This window comes from Orbicella franksi, chromosome 4 (genome assembly GCF_964199315.1).
Source record: "Orbicella franksi chromosome 4, jaOrbFran1.1, whole genome shotgun sequence".
In the NCBI taxonomy this organism is placed as follows: Eukaryota; Metazoa; Cnidaria; class Anthozoa; order Scleractinia; family Merulinidae; genus Orbicella; species Orbicella franksi.
Window position 1 is genome coordinate 9,086,290 of NC_138148.1, and position 11,162 is coordinate 9,097,451.

At 42.7% G+C, this 11,162-nt stretch overlaps 1 protein-coding gene across 1 annotated transcript; it reads left to right on the forward strand.

The window, feature by feature from the left end:
• The first annotated feature begins 2,600 nt into the window (after positions 1-2,600).
• On the forward strand, positions 2,601-7,669 carry LOC145485493 (uncharacterized). The gene is made up of 2 exons (XM_081464156.1): positions 2,601-6,693; positions 7,605-7,669. Exon 1 carries the CDS (start codon positions 2,601-2,603, stop codon positions 6,684-6,686), a length of 4,086 nt encoding a protein of 1,361 aa, XP_081320282.1. The 3' UTR covers positions 6,687-6,693; positions 7,605-7,669.
• Positions 7,670-11,162: the final 3,493 nt, after the last annotated feature.

The window sequence follows — 11,162 nt, forward strand, 5'->3', positions numbered from 1 at the left end:
GCCCCCGCACCTTTACTATTGACCTGTCCTATGAAGATATTTCCCTATGAAACATAATCTCACCCCCTCCTCGGCAACATGACAGACACTCTCCCATCGAAAGGAAAATGTCTGCATAACGCTTTTTTCTCGGGTCGCTGTAGGCTCTCTTCTTGTTCAACGGAATTTGAACTAAGTAGCTTGTTGCACGGTTTTTCGTAACTGTGTCTTCAAACTGAGCCCGTTGTTGTTGGTCTTTGATAATTACTGCCAGTTTCTGTCTGCAATCTCTTGGTATCTAACTTCCAGACAGTCTTCTTCAAATGAGGCCAATTTGTGTATCCAAGCTAGATTTCTCATGTGATCCATGACCTGCTCACTGAAATTTGGTTAATTCACCATCATCTCCCCTCGTCGCGCCAGTAGGCGCATGACGCCGTCACGTTCTCTAACCAACACTTTCTGCTCTGCGCCGTCGCCTCGGCTACATTCCAAGTCTTTCAGTCTGCCTTGTTTCTCTCTTTCTAAACAGTCCTTCTAAAGTGATCTTCGGTCTCCCTCTCACCCTTCGACCTTCTGGTGTTCACCCCAATGCTGTCAAATAGTCACTGACACCCTCTCTCTTGAGTATAAATTTGGCTAATTGCTGGACTGTAAATGACAGGGCACTTGCGCACCTGTGGCATTAGCGCCAACAGCGTTTAGCCATTATTTCAATCTCAACTAGCGACTATAAAGAGGGCCAATTTTAATTTTATACCTCTCCCAGTAAATGTATTACAAAGGAAGGCTTAAAGCTTAAGCTCCGGATAGTACCACTCGTATCTTGGAGGCTACCAAACTGTTAGAGTTTTACCGATATCCAGCCCATGTCGCCACACTATAGGGATCTAAAGTCGCACATTTCAAGGTGTGCCGAGACATAGCTTCGACTTCACGGCTCAACTGGAAACTGCGAGGGAGTCGCACATCCGAAATCTCTTTTAACTCTTCAGTTGTAGTAATTGTACATGTTTGTGCATGTTTTGACAGCCATCGATAACTGCTTCGGCTGCTTCAAATGCAATGTACAATATACCTGTCATTAAAGATGTGTCTATTATTCATCGCGGTGTAAGAAACGACAAATGAATTTTACTCGTTTGTCTCACGATGGAGTCACTTTGAGATGTTGATGGTGACGTGTCGACTGCTGCACTGCTAGTCTTCATCAGGTGATGAGGTTGATTGTTTAGGTGTCGCTATTTGTAGCACGTTGGTTCGCTGCTATTGGTGCATTTCGATCCTCATTATCATTCCGACTTTGTGACGCTCTTCCCTCATAGGTCCGCATTGTAACTGACCGGCTGTTGAGGTTTTTGATTGTTTGTATCCATGCTTCAGGAATTTCGATTCCACTATCTCTATCGATGTTATCTGGATAAAGTCTAGTATGGATAGCTTCCTTGACCCTTCGTGCGTACCAGGGAGGGTTACGATCAATAAACTTGACTTTTCTTTGTCCCCAGTGGTAGCTCCATCTCGTTGGCGTGCTCTGAAATTGCGGAGGTTTGCGTACCAGCAAGCCGTATGTCTCTGTCATGTTCTTTTATCCTCTCTGGCATAGCTCTCCCTGTTTCTCCGATATACACTTTGCCGTACACAAGGAATCTTATAAACAATACCGTCCTGTTTTGTTGGTTCAAGGGTGTCTTTAGGTCGCATTAAGTAGGACCTAAGAGTTGTGTCAAATTTAAAGACAGTGCGTACGCCTTGTTGTTGTATGCAGTAGCGAAGAACCTCTGATACACCTTTGATATAGGGTAAAACTGCAGTTGATTTAAATTCTTGCGTGGGTTCTTGGTTAGCTGTTGTTCTTGTTGTTTTCGTGAGCTTATGTACAAACGAGGAAGGGTATCCATTAGAAAGAAGTACTGATGACAAGTGCTTCGTTATGAGGGGTATTTGCACCTCCAGGATTTTGAACGTAATTAGGCCTAAAATACCAACTTTTATCCAGCTTTTCCATCGAATCACTTATTTTGCCTTGACTTGTCACTCTATCTTCCAAAGAACTCGATAGCTTCTTTTAAATGTTTTTTCTCCGTCACGATTCGGTTGTCACTCTATCTTCCAAAGAACTCGATAGCTTCTTTTAAATGTTTTTTCTCCGTCACGATTCGGTTTCAAACGGCACACAACTGAAATTTGAACGTCACTGTATCTCAGGTGAACTTCAAAACACGAGACAACAACTCTCTAGTACTAGTTTACTAGAAAGAACGAAAAAAATCACTGAGTGTAAATCCATTCAGAATGCCGTAATTTACTTTTGTTGATGGCCTGATTTGAGTTTCTGGAATTAAGCTGAAGTGGCTATATTGGTTTATACTCAGATATTTGCTCGACAAGATGGTAAATACGAAAGAAATTTCCCTGTATAAGTGTTGACTGTAAATGCCATTAACGCCCTGAGCAAATGAAAACCTAGTAGTGAACTGAGTAACTCATATTTTTAAGCGTGCAAGTTATCTATAAGTAGTGACTGAGTCAAGAACGATTAACTCATTTTTAGACGATGGCTGTAGAAAAGTGACAGAAGATGTACTTTATACTAGGTACATACGGGACAAGAGACAACAATGTACCAATCAGACGACCAGAAAAACCAAAGATCTGGACCCAGGACTGGACGCAAACAACTATACGGCAATCTTGAAATTGCTCTTCCTTTTTTCGGTTTTGCAAGCAGTTTTGTTTATACCATCGTACAGCAACAACTTGACAATGCCAAATTGCTTATTTTTGCTAAAAATGAGCATCAAGAGGTTAGAGCTGGGCGCATTGATCGGGACAGGGCTAAAGAAGAAGATGCCATAAAAAAACTCAAGCAGGACCTTAGCATTGCCACTGGAAGAGGAGACAGGGTTGGAGAAATACGCGCGTATGGAACTCTCGGCACTGCTTACCGTAAACACGGGGATCTCCAAAAAGCCGCAAAGTACTATGAGCTGGAGCTTAACATTGCGAAAGAAGTTGGGGACAAGACTGAAGAAGGACGTGCGTACGAAAATCTCGGTATTGCTTATCGTTGTCTCGGTGATATTAATCAGGCCATTGAGTACCATGAGCGGGAGCTTAACATTGCGAAAGAAGTTGGAGACAAGACTGAAGAAGGACGTGCGTTCAAAAATCTCGGTGTTGCGTATCGTTGCCTCGGTGATATTAAACAGGCCATAAAGTGCCACGAGCAGGAGCTTAGCATTGCCAAAGATACTGGCGACAAAGTTGGTGAAGCACGCGCCTTTGGCCATCTTGGTATCGCGTTTAGTAGCCGCGGAGAGTTATGTGAAGCCATTACGTATTATGAGCAAGAGCTTTGCATTGCCAAAGAAGCTGGAGACAGAGGTGAAGAAGGACGTGCCTGTCGAAATCTTGGCACTGCTTATCGTAGTCTTGGAAACCTCAGAGAAGCCGTTAACTACCACGAGCACGAGCTTGAAATTGCCAAAGAAGTCGAGGACCGCGTTGGAGAGATGTTTGCCTACAGAAATCTTGGCATTGTCCATCGCAGTCTTGGAGATTTTACTAAAGCCGTGGAGTGCCACCAGCAGGAGCTTAGCATTGCCAAAGACTTTAAGGACAGCACTGAAGAAGGACGCGCCAATGAAAATCTCGCAATTACCCATATTGACCTGCGAAATTTCAATGATGCCATTCAGTGCGACAAACAGGTACTCATCGTTGTCAAAGAAGCTGGAGATTTAGCTGGTCAAGGACGTGCCTATAGAAGGCTAGGTATTGCTTGTCGTAATCTCGGAAATCTCGATGAAGCCATACGATACCATCAGCAGGAGCTCAGAATTGCCACAAAAGTTCGTGACCGGGCTGGTGAAGGACATGCAAATGGAAATCTTGGTCTTGCTTATCTCAATCGGCGAGATTTCAGTGAAGCCATTAAATACCTCGAGCAGGAACTTAGCATTGCCAAAGAAGTTAGCAACCGGGCTATAGAAAAACATGCTTGCGCATGTCTTGGCATTGCTTATCGTTGTCGCGGGGATCTTAATGAAAGTATTAACTACCACGAACGCGAGCTTAATCTCTCTAAAGAAGATGGAGATCGAGCTGGAGAAGGGCGTGCCACTGAAAATCTTGGCATTACTTATCGTAATCTCAGGGATCTCAATAACGCCATACATTGCCATGAAAAGATGCTCGAAATTGCTAAAGAAGTAAGGAACAGGGCTGGAGAGGGACGTGCAAATGGAAATCTAGGCATAAGCTATCTCGATCGGCGAGATTTCGAGAAAGCTATCGAGTACCACGAGCTGGAGCTCGGAATTGCCCAAGAAGTCGAGGACAGGGCGGGCGAAGTACGCGCTTTTGGAAATCTTGGAGTTGCTTATCGTAGTCGCGGAGATTTCACGAACGCCATAAAGTTTCACAGGCTGGAGCTTGAAGCTGCCAAAAATGCTAAGGACAAGGCTGGAGAAGGGCGTGCCTATGGTAATCTCGGCATTGCTTATCGTTGCTTTGGAGATCTTCATGAAGCCATAAAAAACCACGAGGAGGAGCTTGACATCGCCAAAGAAGTTCGCGACAAGGTCGCAGAAGGGAGTGCCAATGGAAACCTTGGCATCGCGCATCATAACGACGGAAACTATGATGCCGCTATAAACAGCTACGACGAGAGTCTCAAAATTGCCAAAGGAGTAGGGAACAAGGTCAGCATATGTAGTTTACTTTGCCATCTTGGAAGTGTCTATGACAGCCGCGGTGATTATCAAAATGCCATTAAACACTGCAGGGAAGCGCTTGAAATTGCCGAAAAAAACAATGACACCGCTGGAAAAGCACTGGCAAATGGCAATCTAGGCAATGCTTTTGCCAATCTTGGTGATTTTGAAAAGGCAAAAATGCACCACCGAGAACAGCTTCGCTTATCCACTGACCATGGGATTGAGGACAAATATACACAAGTGCAAGCTTACTGCAACCTTGGAAACGACTACCGAAATATTCCGGGTTGTTTTGTGAAAGGCATTGAGTGTGACAGAAAAGGTCTTAAGATTGCCATAGAAGAAAAAGACAGGCGTGGAGAAATGTTTGCCAATGGAAATCTTGGGACTGCTTATCATAGCCTTGCTGATTTTGAAGAAGCCAAAAAGTGCCATAACAAACACGTAATGATTGCCCAAGAACTCGGGGACAGAAAAGAAGAAGGACGTGCTTACACAAATCTCGGCAATGTTTATCGTAGCCTCAAAGATTTTAACCAAGCCAAATTGCTCCACAAGAGAGGTCTTGAAATTGCCGAAGACGTTAACGACACGGTCGGACAAGGACAAGCCCTTTACTCGTTAGGTCGCGATTCTGAATCTGAAGGTTCTTTGCTGGAGGCTCTTGAGCATCACCAATCCTGTGTGAAACTCTACAATGATGTGAGAACTAACCTGCAGTCTGAAGATCAGTGGAAAATATGCTTTCGTGATCTACACAAAAATGCGTACACTGCTCTGTGGGAGACACTGTTAAAGCTTCAAAGGACTGATAAAGCTCTATGTGAGGCTGAGAAAGGACGAGCACAGGATTTAAATGATCTCCTCAAATTGCACTTTGGCTATACAGTACGTAGAAGGCATGAAGAGATTTCTCACATTGTAAGAAATATATCTACTCAAACAGTTTTTATGGCCCTGGGAAGCAACAACATCAATTTCTGGGTATTCCGCAAAGGAGACGAAATTCGTTTTAGGCAAATGGAAATAGATGTTGCCGCCGCCTTACAACATCTTAATAAGAATGTTTGTACTGCAATCGAAGCTCATGACACTGATGTTCAGAGCAAAGTTACATCTTTAAGCGTCCTGTATGATACTATTATAGGACCCATTGAAGACTTGCTTAAAGGTGACGAATTGATCATCATCCCGGATGGTCCGTTGTACTTCGTTCCTTATGCTGCTTTGCTAAATCACGAGGAACCAGCTGCGAGGTACCTTGGTGAATATGTCAGAATCCGCATTTTTCCCTCGCTGACGAGTCTAAAGATCATCGTAGGTCATGAGGATCACCACAGCCAGCCTGAGGCGCTTCTTGTCGGAAATCCAACCAATCCAACGGATTCGAATCCAAAGTCGCTGCCATGCGCTGAAAAAGAAGTAGACCAGATCTTCACCATTATCCGTGGCTCAATCAATGCTAAGGTCTTAAAAAATCAGGAAGCCACCAAGGAGGAGGTTTTAAAGAGCATCAATTCGGCTGCTTTAGTTCACATAGCAGCGCACGGGCAAACAAACACTGGCGAGATTGAATTGGCTCAACAGAACCAAAGCGACGATGACAACGTTCTAACGATGCAAGATGTGCAAAATGTTAAGCTAACAGCCAGGCTTGTTGTGCTAAGCTGCTGTGATACTGGTCGAGGAAATGTTTCAGCTGAAGGTGTGGTTGGCATTGCAAGGGCGTTTCTGAGTGCTGGTGCACGTTCTGTTCTCGCTTCGCTGTGGAAAATTGATGACGATTCCACTATGAAGTTCATGACACATTTCTACCACCACCTCGTTAATGGAAAAAGCGCCAGTGTTGCTCTTCAGCTCGCCATGAAAGATCTTAGAGATTCATTGAATCAAGATCCAAAAAAAAAGGGCCATGCCGAAAAGTACTGGGCTCCATTTGTTCTGATTGGTGATGATGTCACCCTTAAGTTTGGCGAAAGCAAGTAACAACGAAGTGAGTACAAGTTGTACAAATGAGTATGTGAAAAATCATATATCTGAACTGCGAAGAAAGACAAGAAGACGTGACTGACCATCGCATAACTCTATATACACAACTTAAGCAGCTGTGAAACCAAAGCCCGAAAAAACAATCTCAGGCTCCAACGGGACTCGAACCCACAACCTTCGCGATACCGGTGTAGTGCTCTACCAATTGAGCTATCAAGCCAACTGGGAGCTGGTCACGTTGTGAATTCGTAATATACCCGTAGATGGTGAAGATTAGAAATGAATATATGAGAGATCATATGAATGGGATTCGAACCCATGACCTCTGCGATACCGATGCAGTGCTCTAGAGTACCACCCAGGCGTGCGTTTTAGGATTTTAGGCTATATTTTCAAAGCTGCTTGAGTTGCTTACATCACCGGGATGATCATTCATCTCTTAACATCTTTCTCCGCGGTTCAAATTTAAGATCTTTCGATATATTCACGTGCATTAAAAGTTCAGTTAAATTCTTCATTGACAAACAACGAAAACCTGGATTGAAATTTAAACCTTTTTCATTCAAAGCTAATTTCAGTGTCTGTTTGCTCAGTTCTTGGTTGTCGTTTTGTACCGTGGAAAAGTCCGATAACTTGTTATGAGTGCGCAGCAATAAAAAGAATGCTTAGGACCCCTTTTAAATTCCTTTGGTACTCGTCTTCCGACGATATTACCAGTTGATCTAGCGTTTCAAGTTTGTCTGAAGTTTTTGCTCTTCATCCCATATACTACACTGAATGCAGAATCTCCGGTGTAAATTTCCACGATAAAACCCCAACGGCAATTTCCGGAGAAGACGAAGGAAAGTGTACTGATAGGTAAGATGGAATTCATACTCACAGGTATATATTATGAAATATAATTTTAAATTGCAGAAGATGGATCTGTCTGTGATTTGGTTCCTTTTAATGACAAGTGGAAGAAATGAAGAAACCACGGCAAGAGTGAAAAGAACAGTCTTTAATATTACCAGTATTATTTCTATAGTGGTGTGTTTTTAGTGCTATGTATAACCAGTTCAAGTTATTTCTTGTGTGATAGAGAAAAAGAGCGGTTTTCACTTGAGTGTCGAAAAGTAATTGGTTTGGCAATACTTCGCTACACAATTGGCAAAAAAACTCGCGCCACTTTTTCAGCCAATCGGAAGTAAAACCATAACCAATCGCGACTCCCTCGCACACGTTTTCCTGCGCTTTGCGTCGGCCTCATCTATCTACTTTGAGTTTTGATTGGTTCACTAGATGATCCGTTTCCCTTGTGATTGGAAATAGTGCTTACTTCGGTTTTGGTTTTACGACATTCAATTGAAAACTGCACTACGCGAAATTCCAGTAACTTAGTCCAGATATTTGGTGCCTGCCGATTAGGAGTTGAAAAGGTTGTTTACCTTTGTAGGCAAGAAGTGCACAGTTTCCCTAAAAGTGAAATACGAGTGAACTACAAATTCCCTACAAGTGAAATATTTACGAAGTATATTTGAAAGTTGGTAATCCCTCAGGTATTGAGTAGTAGTAGTAGTAGTCGTAGTAGTAGTCGTAGTAGTAGTCGTAGTAGTAGTCGTAGTAGTAGTCGTAGTAGTAGTCGTAGTAGTAGTCGTAGTAGTAGTCGTAGTAATAGTCGTAGTAGTAGTCGTAGTAGTAGTCGTAGTAGTAGTCGTAGTAGTAGTCGTAGTAGTAGTCGTAGTAGTAGTCGTAGTCGTAGTCGTAGTCGTAGTCGTAGTCGTAGTCGTAGTCGTAGTCGTAGTCGTAGTCGTAGTCGTAGTCGTAGTAGTAGTAGTAGTAGTAGTAATAGTAGTAGTAGTAGAACAGGCAAAAGCCGTTTATAGTCATCACCGTGCCAGCTCATATGGTGATTCCAGCTGTTTCTAACTATCAACTGGCGAGAGCCCAAGGAAACCGGTATTCCATCAACCTGATCTCATAGCAGTGACACGAAAAGACATTCAATGCAATCTTCACCAGCAATCCCATACAGTTGACCAAGCACTGGTTAGATGAAGTCACTCCCAGAGTCAAGACCCGTTGGAACTCTTACGAATGATCCATGTGTACAAACATCTCTTGTACAGAACGGGTAGAACCAAGAACTGTGATCTTAAGACCTTAGAACTGAATTGAACGTCAACATCAATGAAAGTCGTCTTTAGTATATGTATGTATATATGAGACGAACTTGGTCGTATTTTCACGGCTTTGTTAGGAGAAGTCATCATAAAGTAAATACCCACAGTTTTTTCTCCGGCAAAGCCCGATCACTGTCCATGCAAATGCAAATGCAAACAGTTATCTCCAAGGGAATATCAAGGTATTTACATTGGTCTTCTCTTGTTATCGCACGTAACCAGTTTACATTTAATTTAGCATATATCTTAGCTTTGGTTTAGATATATATACTAGCATCTCATAACATACAGGGCAAAAAATGCGCGGAATTCTAATTGCCCTGGATGGTGGACGCGTTCCACATTTATTTGGTTTCGTCGAATGCGACAAACTGCAAAGATTCCCGAAGATCAGGCGAGGATTTACAATGTACGTAAATTCGAACGTTGACCTAAAGATTTAACAAAGATGACACGAAAATATTCCGACAATCTCTGAAGATGTCCGAAGATCACACAGTATTTTGATCGTATTTCTTTTTTTCAGTTGTCCATATGTTATGAACAAGTGGTGCCATGTTTCCTTAAGAAAAATTAGAAAAAAATATTACCTCGTGTTTTGAGAGTTGGTGTCTAAGCGACCCACAAGTAAACGTTAAAAATATTGTTAAAAAGACGCTTATTGGCGGTATAAATCAACAAATGTTTCGGCATTACTGCCTTCTTCAGGATGTTTTAGCTGCCACGTCTAAGCGACCCAGGCAATTCTGAAAAATAGCTGAAAACACGTTTAACACAAATCACACACTCGCTGCGTGGACCCCTTATTAACTCCAGACCAGAAATGATCCATAAACCTCTTAATCGTCTTCAATATTGGTCATTCCTTTGTCGCAAATCGTTTTGATCAACAGGGAGTTCAAGCAACCCACAACGACGTTGCTAAACAAAAGAGCACGCATGTGTCATAAATCTTAGTAGATTTCTTAGCCGTCCTCTGCAAAACAACAAGAAATGACCGAAATAAAGGCAGTGTAGCCTGAAGAACGTGAACCACAATGGCGATTTTTTTAAGTTCGATTTTCTGAATTGAACGCTTACATATTCCGTTAAGATAGATCTGACCGTCGTAAACTAGCTGAATGAATCTAGACAATCTAGTTTCCCGCCGCGAGTTTCGACTTCAAGGTAAAATAGTTGATGTTGAACTCGGCGTCAACGTCGCGGTCGCTTAAACTCCCTCTTTATGGAACTTGGGTCAAGCCCAAATATGTTACATATGAGGATGCTGTTCGTGCCTGCTGGAAGTTACAAAATTAAGGATGAATAAAACCCTATCTGCTTTAAGCCAGAGGAATTTGAAAACGGAGGCTTCACTCTGAAAACGTATCAAATCTTTTCCGCCCACATTACGCCGGAGAAACTTCAAAACGCAGCAAATCACCCGTCATTTTGGATTTGTGTTTGAAAAAACAACAACAACACTCGGGCAAGGAAATCACGGTCATGATTATTGTGAGGTCATCGTCTTCAAAAAGCTCCGTTGCCAAGTTTGTTTTCTTCCACACGGAAACGAAAAGTCGGCGTTTTCACATTCCTGCAGTCTGAAGAGCGTTTTAAGAAAGCTCCGTTTTCGTGACGGATTAGTGTGAACGGTAAGCCTAGCCGTAGAAATAAAGCTGGGTTTTCAAATTCCTCGGCGTAGTGTAGACGCATCTGTACACACTGGTGTTAAAGTTGAATGAACTGTGATTGCAGAAGATAGTAGTGTACATTCATATTGTTGGCAGCAAATTTTTTGCAAGAAAATTAAATTTGGTGTGATTGCGTACATTCGGTGGTGATTGTGTTCATGGTAATTACAACATGTAATCGATGTACACAATCTTACACGAAACCTTGACGAGAACGCAAGAATCAGCTGTTCTTTGCCCCCAACAGTACAGAAGGACATTTTTTTCACCAGACAACAAATTGTACTGCGTGTAAGTAGAGGGAGACTTCGCTTCTCGTTTCTGGTTTCAGTGGGACCCGCCTGCATGACGTCAGGTGACATATGACGTCACTGCTTACAGTACAGCCATTCAAAAAGTGGAAAGTGGTGAGGGGGGTGGGGTGAGGGCCTGGTGAGGGCGTGGGAGGGGAGAGTGTTCCAACCGAAGATGACTCCTTTCTGAAACCTACTGAGTCCACTAGCGAGATTAATTGCTAACTTTTTCTTGTAATATTCACCAGAAAAAGAAGGAACCCTTTTACCCTTTCCTCCGCTACCCCAAAAACAAGATGCCTAACATTTTCAATTCTACAGGTCGGGACAAATACGGAAACATCA